Source organism: Manis javanica, chromosome 6, assembly GCF_040802235.1.
Source record: "Manis javanica isolate MJ-LG chromosome 6, MJ_LKY, whole genome shotgun sequence".
Classification (NCBI taxonomy): domain Eukaryota; kingdom Metazoa; phylum Chordata; class Mammalia; order Pholidota; family Manidae; genus Manis; species Manis javanica.
This window is the reverse complement of record NC_133161.1, coordinates 4,054,263-4,068,884: the sequence shown is the minus strand read 5'-3', so window position 1 is coordinate 4,068,884 and position 14,622 is coordinate 4,054,263. Positions and strand designations below refer to the sequence as shown.

The window sequence follows — 14,622 nt, the reverse complement described above, 5'->3', positions numbered from 1 at the left end:
TTTGTTCCAGAGTCAGGTAAATCAAGCAGACTTCATTGTTGGGCCCCGCCATTTACCCACAGACATTGTGGAGGATCCCGGTGCTTACAGTGGCACCGTGCTGGGAGACGGGGTTCAGGGCAGGTACGCATGGCAGGGGGAGGGTGGCCTGCCCTGCTCAGTCCTGGTTGTGGCTGGGGTGGCCGGTGGGTCCCCCACAGGGTGTTGTGAAGACTGAAGGAGAGAGTGCCCACGCTGTGGATGCCTGCCCTGCGCCAGGTGCCACCATGTGCTGCCTTCACTGATTCCCTCAGCCCTTGCAGCAGCCTGGCACTCTTTCTTTACAGCCAGACGAAACTGAAGTCCAGGGAAGTGAGAGAGATTTGCCGCTTGCTCAAGGTCTCAAAACGAGAGAGGGGAGTGCCAGCCGCCTTGGGACTGTCACCCTGGCTCTTGCAGAGTGGGGCAGAGGTCGGGGGTCTGATTGGGAAGGGCTTGGGGTGCCTTGTCAAGGAAACAGGATCGCTCAACTCCGCCAGTGCTTCTTAATCTTTTAAAAAGCTGTCTTCTCCTTGTTTTCTTGGTCTGACCTCATCTTCCTGTCGGGCAAGACAGTTTACAGAGCCTGGCTTACTGCTGCGTGTAATATGAACAGGAAGTATCTGTATGTTCTTTATAAAGCTCTCTTCCCCTTCCCCCCCATTCTGGGAGGTTCCCTCTTCCCCAGAGAATGTCTGCCAGACAGCGGGAGTCAGGGAAGGAGTTGCAGCAGGGAGGCATGAGGGGTGGCGTGGGGTGGGCGTTGGGCCCGGCCTCCAGGCTCAGTCAGTGGGATGCACCGGCCGGGCAGCTCTCTGCCTGACCTGCCTTCCCGCAGGCTGGTCACCTTAGGCCTTATCCCACAGGGACCCTTCTAACCTAGAGGCTGGAGTTGTGCAAACACAGCATAAATCTAGGGGAAGCCGGGGTCTAGGCTGAATCACAGCATGGTAGAAATGAGCATGATTTGGGAGCATCAGTTTAGAAGCACTAGCGGAGCGGTGTTTTGGCCGGCAGCCTGCTTAGTGAGGAGTGTGCAGGAGACACTACCAGGTCTCCTGCTACCAGACCCCAGGACCCACGGATTCTGGCACATCTGTGGACAGTGTACACACCACATTAGCTGTGGTGTTCAGAAGCCGAACATGAGAACTGGGCCTGTTTTCTGGCCTGGACAGAGGAGACCTTGGTTTTTCTCCTGGGGTTTCCTCTCTGTGCGCCTGTGTGCTAGAGGTGCTTGCTAGTGGGGATGCATCGGAGTGGAACTTCAGGACAGCAGGTGTGTATTCAGAGGGCAGAGGGACAGGAGGCATTTTTTGTGGACATGTATGTTGAGATCAAGGGTCGCTCCTTGTTAAGTCCTAGTTGGTTGGGTTTGCAGGGTCACTTTAGGATTCTGCAGCTCAAAGCAAGGCTCGGAACTAGGGTGAGGCTTGCATCTAGCTTTTAGGAGAGGCCTAGACTATACTGTGTGCTTTTCTGTCATCCACAGCAACTACTGGGAGGTAAAAGTTAAAAATGTTAAAATAAATGTGGACAATTGGCTCTAGTCTTGCCTCCTCCGGATGGAGCACAGTAAGAAAATAGCTGGTTGCCCTGTTCCTGTCGTTCAGGCTGTTTCCCTCTGCCTCTTCGGTGAGGCCTCCGTTCAGAGTGACCCTTTCCATCATTTTCCATCATACTCCCTGTTTTTAAAAATGCAACTTTGAGGTGTAATTTACATACAATAAAATAAGCCCATTTTTTCCCCATGTAATCACCATTACAAAATGTGGACCGTAACTGCCACCTGCGGAAGGATTGCATCTGCCTGCCCTCTTCCCAGTTCCAGGAGAGCTCTGAGCCGACTTCCAGAGCCGCGTGGAGGTGGAGTCATACAGTATGCTCTGCGTTTGCGGCTCCTTTCACTCAGTTCCTGCCTTTGAGTTGCAGGTGACATAGTTCGTTCCTTGGTGCTGAGTCGCAGACCACTGTATGGATAAAGCACAGCATATCCTTTCCCCACTGATGAAATTCCGGTTGTTACCAGTGTTTGGCTACCACGGAAACCTGCTCTGAACACTTGGGTATGAGTCTGTGTGGATATGTTTTATTTCCTTTGGAAATAAAACCCTAGCACGATTGCTTTCACGTGATACATGTATGTTTAACTTTGTGAAAACTACCAGACTCTTCACAGTGGTTCTACCATATACAGTTTCCCCAGCAATGTACAACAGCTTCATTTTTTCCTATCTTAACCTAAACTTGGTGTATAATGGATTTAATTTATATGATCCCGATTATAGGTGCTGTTGATCATCTTTTCTTGTACTTATTGGTCATTTGTGTATCTTCTTTTGTGAAATGGATATTTGAACCTTTGGCTCATCTTCTATGGTTTATCTTTCTGATTGGTAAGAGTTCTGCTTCTATTCTGGATACTTGTACTTTGTCAGATACATGTATTGCAAATATTTTTTCCTTGTCTGTCTTGTCTTTTCACTTTCTTAGTGCTGTCTTTTGAAGAACAGAAGTTTTTCATTTTATGTGTTTTTTTTAAAATTTTCATTTATTTATTTATTTATTTTGGTATCATTAATCTACAATTACATGAAGAAATTTATGTTTACTAGGCTCCCCCCTTCACCAAGTACCCCCACAAACCCCATTACAGTCACTGTCCATCAGCGTAGTAAGATGCTGTGCAATCACTACTTGTCTTCTCTGTGTTGCACAGCCCTCCCTGTGGCCTCCCCAACACTATACATGCTAATTGTAAGGCCCCCTTTCTTTTTCCCCACCCTTATCCCCTCCCTTCCCACCCATCCTCCCCAGTCCCTTTCCCTTTGGTAACTGTCAGTCCATTCTTGGGTTCTGTGATTCTGCTCCTGTTTTGTTCCTTCAGTTTTTCTTTGTTTTATACTCCACATGTGAGTGAAATGTGGTACTTGTCTTTCTCTGCCTGGCTTATTTCACTGAGCACAATACCCTCTAGCTCCATCCATGTTGTTGCACATGGTAGGATTTGTTTTCTTCTTATGGCTGAGTAATATTCCATTGTGTATATGTACCACATCTTCTTTATTCATTTATCTACTGATGGACACTTAGGTTGCTTCCATATCTTGGCTATTGTAAATAGTGCTGCGATAAATATAGGGGTGCATCTGCCTTTTTCAAACTGGGCTGCTGCATTCTTAGGGTAAATTCCCAGAAGTGGAATTCCTGGGTCAAATGGTATTTCTATTTTGAGCTTTTTGAGGAACCTCCATACTGCTTTCCACAATGATTGAACTAATTTACATTCCCACCAGCAGTGTAGGAGGGTTCCCCTTTCTCCACACCCTTGCCAGCATTTGTTGTTGTTTGTCCTTTGGATGGTGGTGATCCTTACTGGTGTGAGGTGATATCTCATTGTGATTTTAATTTGCATTTCTCTGATGACAAGCAATGTTCTATGGTTTTTATTTTTATGTTTAATGGTTCATCCTTTTTATGTCCTATCAAAGAAATCTTTGCCTACATCAAAGTCATGAAGATTTTTAAAAAGTGTTTTCTTCTAGAAGTTCTATAGTTTTAGCTCTTACATTTAAATCAGCCCTTCTTTATGTTGTATTTTGAATTAGATTGTGTATATCAAATAAGGTAGTAAAGTACACATTCATTTTCTCCCCTATGGATATTAATTACTCCAGCTTCATTTGTTGAAAAAGACTATTGCTTCCCTATTGAAGTTCCTTGGCAACTTTATCTAAAATAATTGGACCACATATATACAGCACCATTTTTATTTGTAAGTGAATTGAAAACGTGAATCTTATATATTATGACTTTGAAGGTAACTCAAGATCTTGCAGTGCTTTTGAAGTATCATAATGAGCATTCATTTTGTATTCTGGTGAATTACCTTTTATTTAGAAAATTCATTATAGAGATATTACAAGTAATTGCAATAACTGACCACAGATGGGATCCTGGACTAGAGGGAAAAAAGCTTCAGAGAATATTAATAGATCAAGTAAATAGGAATAGGAATAATAGATTAGATAAAATTCTATGTTAATGTAAGTTTATGAAGTTGACAGTTGTACTATCGTAACATGGGAGAATATTCCTGTTTTTAATAGATACATGCTAATGTATTTAGGAGTAAAGGACCATATATATAACTTACTCTCAAATTATTAAAAATGTGAGTATGTGGATATATGGAGTGTGAATTGAACACAAATGATAAAATGTGGTAAAGTGTTAACAATAGGTAAACCTGAATAAAGTGTATACCACTTTTGCTACCTTGCAATTATTTGTAAATGAAAAGTTTTTAAAAATAAAAAGCTAAAAAAACCCATTGTATCATCTTGTTGCCTTAATATTTGCCTTTTCCTAAAAAGTAAATTTAAATATATTAAATAGCTATTAACAGTGATTTAAAAAAATCCAGGTTAGTGTGCTTATACTTGTTTGAAATACAAATAGAAATTTACTTGAAAAATAAACAGCCATTCTAGATGTACTCTATAAATGTTGAAAATGTTTTATGGTGTCTTGTGTTGCAAATTCTGCCTCTGAAATCCAGTCCTTTAAGTAAATTAGCCTGTCTGAAGTTTTCTGATGATAGAGTTTGTCTTCTTCCAATATCTTTAAATACTTACTTTGATTAATACGAGTGATTTAAAATTATTACAGAGCCCTGTGCACAAGATCCCTGTGTATGTCTTAGTCAAGAATCACTGTGAAGTTTAGGTATCACTCCTGGAATTTGATGTGAACGTAACTCTTTTACTGAGTCCTGTTGTGTGTTCGACCTATTCTCTGACACAACAAAATCAACAGAAGAAGCCTGTAAGCTGCCAGATACAGATAATTCTAGGGTAGAAATGGGAGAGGATTGAGGGGGAAATCAGTGCCGCCAGCAGGGTCTCGTAAGGTGGTGGTTAGTTGACCTGGTGAGAGCCACCGTGCCCCTCCCCGTGGGGAGTGAGAGCCGTCCCCCGTGTGCAGCCGTCAGCGAGAGTTGCCTCCTTCTGTTGTGCTGGTCTAGTGGAGGCCGCTGCTGTTTCATCGCATTTGCCCGTTTGAGTGTCTTAATTGACTTGGTGCAGGGACTTTTGCTTTTCTTCGTCTCTAGTCATGCTGTGAAGCTAAAGTGTACATTTATACACAGTGTATTCATTTAAGTTAATCTCATTACCCCTACATAAGTCTTTGCATTTCTGCTCTTTTACTATCTCTCTGTTCCACATTCTTACTGTTTGCTGAGTACTTCTGAGCTTATGACAATGCTTTCTAAATCTAACTTATCCAGACTCTTGTCATTGGCTAGGGCTATTCTGAATCTTGCCAATATTCATGCTAATACCTTCTTCAGGTTTCCTTAATTTGCAGGATTTTAAAGTTCACTCTCTGCGACCCATCAACCGTGCTACGCTAGACAGGGTGTCATTGCTGTGGATGGGGCTCTAGGCTGTGATTGTGAGTTCGTGTTCACTTCACAGTGGGGAGGTGATAATTTGGGATAACAAAGCAACGTTCCATCACACAAAGAAGGTATTTGTGACCCTGTGTTACAGCTTCTTCTGAAATGATGCCTGCTCTTGAAATGACCTGGCTCTTTTTTAGGGGCCTTTTGGGCAGTTGCATGTGTGCAGCACCCATTAGTGGCGGTGAGCAGGCCCTGGGTGAGAGCTCACCAGCTGTGCGGGAATGCGGCTTCCAAAGCCAAGTCAGAGCCAGCTCTGTGCATCTGTAGTGTGCACTCTCCGAACCTGCTGGGGCACCTGCATCTTTGCTCGTATACTCTGACGTGATGATGGAGAGTTGGTCACAGGGATTTTAGTTTTTTTAAAAAAATGGTAGGAAACAATTCCTTTATTGAGAAAAATCTGAAATGAACAACTTTAAAATGCTTTTAGAAGATTCCAAATATTAACTTTTTAAAATGTAAATCTCCAGAATGACAGAGATGTATGTTTTAAAGTTCAGTTTTTACATTTCATTTGCTGACTTTTTTGAACCATAAGCCCCTTTTCAGAATCTGTGGATCCCAGGGATTTGAGCTTCTTCCCCAAGCCTGTGCCTGACCTCCAGCACCCGGGCTGTGGTTTCTGCTTCACGGTGGTCACCATGGGCACTTTGTTAGCCTGCGTAGGCAGGACCTGTGCCACAGCAGTGACTGTGCAGGTGCTGAAGAGAAGAGGGTGTTACTGTTGGTTTTGGGGAACTTAGGCTGTCTGGGTTTGTTGGACAGTGAAGGAAGGAAGGAAGGAATTCAAAGTGAGGACTTAACATTCTTTCCTAAGCTTCATTCTCCTTTAGCTGTTAGCCTCGTGTTGTCTGAAGACAGCTCTGTGCTTCAGCTTGTCTATTTGTCAAGCCCTAGAGGTCTGCTCCCTCCTGCCTGCCTTCCCCTTAGCATGGGGAGTTTGAGGCCGTTGGGAAAATAAATCCAATATAAATGGACAAGATGGTTGAAGGGGTCTGGGCAGGGGACGATGAGGACAGAGTAATGTGCTTCTCACAACAGCAAGGAAGAGGGGAGCCAATCTGTACCCAAAGTCATTGGGCCCCTGTGGCCTATGATCAAACCAGTGAGTTTCCTGAGAGGCCTGGCTTTTCTTGAGACCCAAGAGAAACTTCTGTGGATCTTCACTAAGAATACCTTCTCCCCCACCCCTACAGAGAGGATGAATTTCTTGCTGCCCAGTCTCTAAAGGCCTGTGGTGAGACCAAGGCCTTTATCCACCAAGGGAGGATAGAGAACTGTCCCTTGGGTGATTACCATTGATGGTCTGTAGATAGTAATAAAATTAAAATTGCTGAGAAGCATGAGTGAACTACTTGTCCTTCAGATTATCCTTCAAAATAGCCCAATTTTGGGATGAGGTGGCAATAAATTCTTGGTGGTGGTATTGGATATTCAGTGTTCCACTGAGAGGCAGTGCCACGACTTTGACGTCCCGTAAGGGAAGAGTGAGTAGGAGTCTTCTTGTGACTCTCAGAGAAGCAGCCACGTGGGTCTGTGCCCCACCTCGGCTCACGGACAGACGCAGCCTCCAGGGTACTGTTGTGGCGCGTCCTGGGGGGCTGTGAGGAGCTGCGGCCCCAGAGTTCCCCCCTGCAGAGCAGCGCTGTGGTGATGTCAGACTGGAAAGGGTTTAAAGGAGTTGTCTGGGGGATTTAAGGAACAAAGGAAATGAAAAGCAGTAGTGAGAACACAAGAACAAAGCACCTCAGTTGACACACCCTTAGAAACATCTGATCTCAAGGGCACCCTTGCCCCTCTCCCAGCCCTGCTCACTCTCTCCTTGGATAGAAGCCTGGGTCTTTCCCTACAGAAAACAATCAGCCAATCTGACTAGCAGTTCGGCAGCAGGACCAGTATGTAGTTGAGACTTACTCTGAAGATCTGATGACCAAAATATCAAGAATGCCTTTAAACTGTGATTCTTAGTAGCAAATGGATAGGCCGTTTATGTGAAAGTGTTGCCAGGTAGAGAGACCTGTCCGAGAGAGAGGGGGATCCGCTCACCCTTGATCCGCTAGTCTCTGGTTGCCTCTGGTTTGTCAGGGAGTTGCCTGTGGAGCCACCTTGGGCGATGCCTCACGGGTGTCCGTGACTGGGGTGACCCGACTGGGTGTTTCCGTAGTGCAGCAGTGGTCGATGGCCCTGGATTCCCGTGGGAACCAGGTGCTGTCCTGCTGTTTCTGGGAGATTCCTCCTCAGGGCGATGGTGTGCAACAGCGATGGCTCATGACGTTGATCCTGGGCACGATGTGCTTGAGAGATCAGATTTGTAGTCCTGTTGGGGAGGGGTGTCAGTGGAAGATTTTATTCCTCAAGAAACGGTATGATCAACATCCCAGGCCCCCCTCGAGCATGCCTGGGGTTCTCAGAGGGCCAACAAGCACACCTTGAAGGGCCCAGGCGAGTACAGGCCAGGTGTGACCCTGGTGGCAGAGGCCTTCCCCAGGTGCATCTCCGTGTGTGACGGTCAGGTGGGCTCTGTGGGGGTTACCCACTAAGGGTTCCGCAGTGTGTCATGGTGCTGTCCTCTAAGGAGGAAGCTGGAAGAAGGCGGGTGGGACAGCACCAAGGTATTGGCTGGGGCTCCGGGCTTCCACAGGTTTCTCCCACTGGGAGTAGCCGGGGGAAGTTAGCTCGGAACCACCCTGCCCAGCCCTAAAGGCCACGTCCTGGTCCTCCCTAAGAACAGGTTGTCCTGGAGACTTGGGGAGGGATCGGACAGGTGAGCTCGGTATGGTGGGTGCTTGCTGTTGGTTTTCCCGGCCTTGGGGGCCGGGGCATTGTGGAGGCTCTGGCCTCTGAGCGTTCTCTTCAGCCCGGCAGCTGGAGAGCCTGTTCTACCAGGTCCGCAGTCTGCTGACAGGTCATGAGGTGGGTGTTTCTCTCCGCGGACAGGACAGTTGGGTAGGATTGGCACAGATAGCCGGTAGAAGACAGGGTCACTGGTGGCCTCTTGGGGCCCCTGCCCCCACCCCCGTCCCCCCGTCGTCTCTCCAACTTTGCCTTTCCCGCCCTGAGGAACCCCGAATCTAAACGGGTGCTGGGGTGGCTGCTCTGGGAGTTTATAAGAAAGGAGCACGACCCCTTTCGGCGTAGTACTGGCTGCTTTCCTGAGGACCTGAGGAGCAGGGCAAGGCTGTTCTGATGGGTGGGACCTGGCCCAGGGAGGGGCCGTTGTTTCCCCATCCTGGCTCCCAGTGACTTCCCACCTGTAAGCTTGGGAGGGTTTCCTGGGTGTCCCAGGAGGAGTCCTGACGTAAATGGGCCTGTAGAGACTCCAGGGACTCAGGACGAGCGGCGTCAGGTCTCAGGCTTTGTGCCACTAGAGGGTATTGAAGTTGGACTCTCTGGCTCTGTTTTTTTTTCCTGGTTTTCTTGGAATGTATTTTCTGTAAGAAAGTTCACTTCACTTTCTTTGCTGTAGGTAACATCCTGTGGCATGAAAGAATACAGCTTTTGCTTCCATTAAAATCTGATAAGACATTCAGTGGCACCCCGTTCCCTCCCCTCCCACGCACAGGCTGCTCTCGTGGCCACATAGCAGATTCTTGGCATGACAGATGGGGGCAGGCAGCAAGGATGTCTCATTTGAAAACATTTCTCCCGGTAGTTCTGCCCGATAAGCTCCCTTCCTCCCCACTGTCACCCTTTGAAAAGGTTCAGTTACTAATTGGAAGACTTTTCCCCTACTGGTAATTAAGGCAAAATAGCTCAAGATCCAATGTTAGCTCATCCTTACGTTTTTATTGTAACAAGTCAGTTTATTTATGTAGTTTGTTTTGTTCCCTGGTCCTTGTAAACCTTCCACTTTGTCCAGAGGGAGCATGTGGGAGCAGAATTGCTTTATGTTTCTACTTGGTGATAATTGAGGAAAACACCAAGAGAAAGATTTTGTGACATACGAAAAAAGACACTGTGCACCCTTCTTGGTAGCATTAACTGCTTTGATTATTATCTCTTCACATTGGTTGAAGTGTGTCATTCATACAAGTGATCAGGCAGGTCCTCCAACAATGTGGGTGGGTGATTTCATTGAGGAATCCCCTCTGCTTTGTGTCTTTTCAGAATGTGGTTCTTTCAGGAGGCTCAACCATGTTCAGGGACTTTGGACGTCGACTACAGAGAGATTTAAAAAGGGTGGTGGACGCCAGACTAAAGCTCAGCGAAGAGCTCAGCGGGGGCAGAATAAAGGTAGGGGCCCGGGGCGGGGCCTGCCCGCGGAGTGGGGTGGCTTCCTGAGCCAGCCTGGCTCTCTCCTGATGCCGCGGCGGGCTCAGCCTGTTTGGCAGCGTCAAGTCGCACCGGCGAGTGGCCTCCTGAGCACACTGAGACTGCGTGCGGAAGCTTCTTGCTGGAACTCGTCCAGGTGTGCAGCCGGGACCGATGTGCCCGCCGAGGCCGCAAGACGGCTCTGCGCTCTCACCGACCCACATTCGCCAGAAACCAGGCGTGTAGTGTGATGACCAGTATCTCAAGGAAATGGGATCAGTTTACAGGGAGGATCTTTAATGTCCTTTGGAAATCTTCTAGTTAAACTAACTAATATTAGCAGGGAGTTACCATGTGATCCTCCAGAATAAAGATTCATAACTAGCCGGTGGTTTTGCTGAGGCTTCTAAGCAGGATCGGGCTTTGGTGTAGAGCACGTGGGAGCAGATTTGTGTGTCCTCAGCTGGAATCACTGGATTGGTGATTACATTTACATTACCAGAAAATGTAATTTCTTACGAGTTTTGGGACAGTGTTATTTGGAATTACGTCTAAAGGCTAAAACATCTGATTTGTTTAGTTAAAAAAAATCAGTTGGTTTCATTGCTCAGATTTTTTACTTTGTAAAAGCCTATAGTGTTGTAGAAAGATGACCCCTCCTTGACCTGCACGCTTTGTTCTCTGCACCACTAGGGACTGGGGGCTGAGGGCTTCGTTCTGGAGCCAGGGGCCAGGGCCTAAAGATGGGGGCTGGGGTTGGGACTTGGAACTGGGGGCTGGGGCCTGGAGCTGGGCTCTGGAGCTAGGGGCGGGGGCCCGGGCCTGGAGCCTGGAGCTGGGGGGCTCGGGGCTGGGGCCTGGGGCCTGGGGCCTGGAGCTGGGGGCTTGGGGCTGGGGGCTGGGGCCTGGGGCCTGGAGCTGGGGGCTTGGGGCTGGGGGCTGGGGCCTGGGGCCTGGAGCTAGGGGCAGGGGACTAGGGGCTGGGGCCTGGAGCTGGCAGCTGGGAGCTGGGAGCTGGGACCTGGGGCTGGGGCTGGTGCTGGGTGGATTTGGCAGGAGCGGCTGAGAACCTCCCTTTCAGAGGCAGCTGGACCATAAGGGAAGGGCCTTGTGCATCTAGATGGGAGGCGGCCCTTGTATTTCTGGCATGGAGCCTGCCATGTCCCCTGACTGGCTGGTAGAGTGAACCCCCCTCCGCACTGCTGAGGGATGCACCTCCCCTTACTTTGCAGCCTAAGCCTGTGGAGGTTCAGGTGATAACGCATCATATGCAGCGGTATGCGGTGTGGTTTGGAGGCTCCATGCTTGCCTCAACTGTAAGTCCTTTTCTAGATTGTTCCGTGTTTTCATTTCTGTGTTCTCTGTTGCGTTTGAATAAATATTGCCTCATGAAGGTTAAATAGTATGTTTTAATTTTAATTGTGTGTGGCTCTGAATAATCCCACATTTAATTCTGTGAGATTTAAAAGTATTTTAATGATCATTTAAATTGCACAGCCAGTTTGCAAGTTATCTTTGCTAGAGAGAGGTTATAGATACGGATAAGTGAGGTCAAAAAATAACCTAAAACATTTTGCATTAAGATTCCAGTGTATTTTTTAAGTAATTATTACTCTTTTCTCCTCAAATTTGTGAATAGCTAGTGAAGTGCTAATTTAGGGTGAGCATATAGTTGGTTTTAAGTAGAGGCTGAAAATTTTTGTGAAAAATGAAATAAATACCCAGGTAGTCAGTAGCTCATGCCCTTGAAGGGGTCAAAATCATGTACAATGACAGTCTGGAGAAAAAGTGGAGGTTTGGAGAAGGTGAGTTTCTCATTGGCTGAATAGTTTGTTTAACCTTATTTCCTTTCTGGAATATTCCTTCTGTTGCTCCTCGTAGCCGGAGTTCTTTCAGGTCTGCCACACCAAGAAGGACTACGAGGAGTACGGCCCGAGCATCTGCCGCCACAACCCCGTCTTTGGGGTCATGTCCTAGTGTTCGCCCGGACGGCATCGTTGCAGCGGTGTCACGCCAGTGAGCAAGTGTCCTTGAGAGCGCGGAGCCCGCGGCCCCTGTACAGAGTGGTGCTCGGTGCTGGTGTGGAGAAGTGTGCTCGTGTTGCCGAGTGCATGCGTCAGTTCAGTAAAAGCCATTTATGTGCCGCTGATCCTGCCCCTTCTTTCCTCCCTCCCTCCCTGTCCCGCCCTCTCCCCTCCTCCCCTGCCGAGATTCTAGTTGACAAACATAATTCTGAAGGAATTCAGCTGCAGCTTTAAAAATTGTTAGGGAAAAAAACCTAGAACGTGGAGCAAAGTAGTCCTCCCACCCCCTCCACCTGGAAAGAATGGGGCTGTAAACCCTTTTCCTCCCAGCCTATTTTTGTAAATAAAATGTTATAGACTTGAAATACATATTGATGTTTATATTTCCTATCATTTTGTATTTTATGGTATTTGGTACAACTGGCTGATCCTAAGCACGAATAGATATTGGTGTCATGGAGTGCTGTAATAAAACATTTTTAATTGTGAGGCATGTTCTGATATGTTTATAGGTAAACAACAAAAAAGCAAACTTTTGCCACATGTTTGCTAGAAAATAATTATACTTTATTGGAGTGTCATGAAGTTGGAACACTAAACAGTATTGTATGAGAATTATTACAAATGATGTATGTCTGTTTTCTTGTTTGGATTTTCTGGAACTGTCCCATAGGAGCTGCCGGTGTGGTTCTGGTGAGTGCGGGCTGAGACACTGCCCCGCGTGGCTGTAATGAAGGCGGCTGGGCTCGGGAGGCCCCTGTGCTGAGCTGCTCCCCGCGGCCCCCCTTGGTGCCCACTGCTTCTAAAGAATACTGAAGTCTGTTTCATCTCCGTGGAGGACTTGAGGATTCATACCACGTTTGTCCAAGGCGGTGTCCTAGAATGACGTGGCCTGCCTGTCTTGCGGTGGCCGCTCCACCGTGGAGGTGGTGGTGGATGGCCATGTGAGAGAGGTGGTGGGGTGGGGGGCGTGGGTGCCCCTAATGCTTTCCAGAGTCCCTCCTAGGAATTCAGAATTCATGACTTTAAGGTTCATTAATACTCTGACATTCCATGAGTAGTTGCCAACTTGAAAGGTAATTTGCTAAATTAAGAGATTTAGTTTTATTCGATTCTTCATTTAACACTTAAGTTACTTTTTAAACTTCTATGGTATTCTAAGTCCTGAAGTATGTTTTATTCTCTGAAATTTGTCTTTGTAAAGAAACATTTGGTTTTATTATGTAAGTTCAAAAACCAGTTTGGGAATACTTAAATAAATTCTCCACACTGTATGGTAAAATGTGGGTTTCCCATGCTGTGGGCAGTCCCTGCCATGGTTTCCTGATTGTCAGGGACCCCAGACTCTCCGTCTCTCCATGGAGCATCTCAGACCACTTGGTTCTTTCCTTGTGCAGACAGACCGCTTCTCTGCTTTCCCTCTGGGGGTTGCCACTGCTCAGGGTCACTGGACTCTTCTGGTCTCTCATGGTCTTTCAGCCACCTCATTGCAACAAGTTCAGGGTGGGTCTCTGTCTCTGGCACACCCATGCCTCCTACATGTGGCAGCAAGAGTGCTTGCTTCTGACACCACGTCCGTCTTCTCGTTCTGCTCGTGAACTGTGGTGCCTGCCCGGAGGCTCCGCCCAGACTTACCCTCTCAGTCTGTCCTGCCACCTGGGCCCTTGGCCAGCAATGTAAATGTGCTTTGTGCTTTTCACAGTGTGCTATTTCTACCACTGTGTTCTGTGTCTCCATGTTTTTTTTTTTTTTAACTTGGTCAGGTGCTTTCAGCAGGTGCATTTCCCCCAAACTCCTAGAATAACAGGCTCCTGTGCATCGATACTGGTAATGGGCTTCAGAGGTGTTGTGCTTGCTTCCTGATTTGGGCCTCCCCTCAAATGACCCTGTGTCAGGAGTCCCTTATTAGCAGCACCGGCTAACCGAGAACTGACATAGCCTGTTCTCACACCACAGAACTTGGAAAGCTTCCATTGTCCTTGTTCGGGACGAGATGATCTTTGAGAGTGTAGTTATGTTTGTTGGTTTACAGGATCTTGATCAGAGTATTTCTTTCTAAGCAAACAGTTTATGGGACAGAATGATACACGAGGACATGGCTGTCAGGGTGCAGGGGCTCAGCGTCAGCTGAGACTTGTCCCAGATGAAGTGAATCAGGCTGGCCAGTGGGGCAGGAACAGGGGAGGCACCATTGTCACCTCTCGTTTTTAAGCTCTGTAGGTGATGCCAGCCTGTAGCTGGGCCTGAAAACCCTGGTGAGCAGAAGGAAAGCTTTTAAGTCGGAAGGATCTGAATCTGAATTCTGGCCGTTGCCTTAAGCAAATGATTTCTTATCCTGTTTCCTTATCTGTCTGACAATTGCGGTGGCCCTGTTGCTGTTAGTAGATTTGAGTTACTGTAACTTTTTGTCTTTTCAATGTATCTGCCAGATACTGTACGTAGAAATGAGCTGTCATTCTGCAGTGTGCACTGGTCACTCTGTGAGAAGGAAGAATGCTTGGTTATGTGAGTAATTGTCAGAAAGCATGCATACTTCAAATTAGCACCAGATCGTAATTATACTGATGAGTGAAGTGTTACTGGAGTTGATGGGAAGCTACTGATAAAGCATGTTTTGATTTCGAATAAATTTCATTTTCTTCATAATGCTTTGCCAATATATGTTTAGTCAGGTGCACTGACCTTACTGTATGTTACAAGGCAGGTAAGATAAAAGAGCTGTTAATCTGGACACCAGAGCCACGATTGGCCCATAGTAAGTTTTCAATACATGTTAGCCATTATTATGCTATTATAAAACAATGGCTGTGTCCTGAGAAGCCCTACTTACCCAACTTGCATTAAATAATAGTTTTGGTGGGG

The 14,622-nt window shown here is 47.0% G+C and overlaps 1 protein-coding gene across 16 annotated transcripts in view; it reads left to right on the top strand.

Moving 5' to 3' along the window:
* The window catches only part of ACTR3B (actin related protein 3B), an 86,435-nt gene extending 74,186 nt beyond the window's left edge, over positions 1 to 12,249 (top strand). For 11 of the 16 annotated variants that reach the window (XM_073238175.1, XM_073238163.1, XM_073238160.1 and 8 more), the window contains 3 exons: positions 9,593 to 9,718; positions 10,969 to 11,052; positions 11,618 to 12,129. In XM_073238175.1, coding sequence (XP_073094276.1) covers positions 9,593 to 9,718; positions 10,969 to 11,052; positions 11,618 to 11,713 — 306 coding nt within the window. In that variant the 3' untranslated portion in view covers positions 11,714 to 12,129. Of the gene's footprint in view, positions 1 to 9,592; positions 9,719 to 10,968; positions 11,053 to 11,617 lie in introns of all 16 variants that reach the window. The other 5 variants (XM_073238168.1, XM_073238166.1, XM_073238165.1 and 2 more) reach the window with 1 other exon arrangement.
* The last annotated feature ends 2,373 nt before the right edge of the window (positions 12,250 to 14,622 follow it).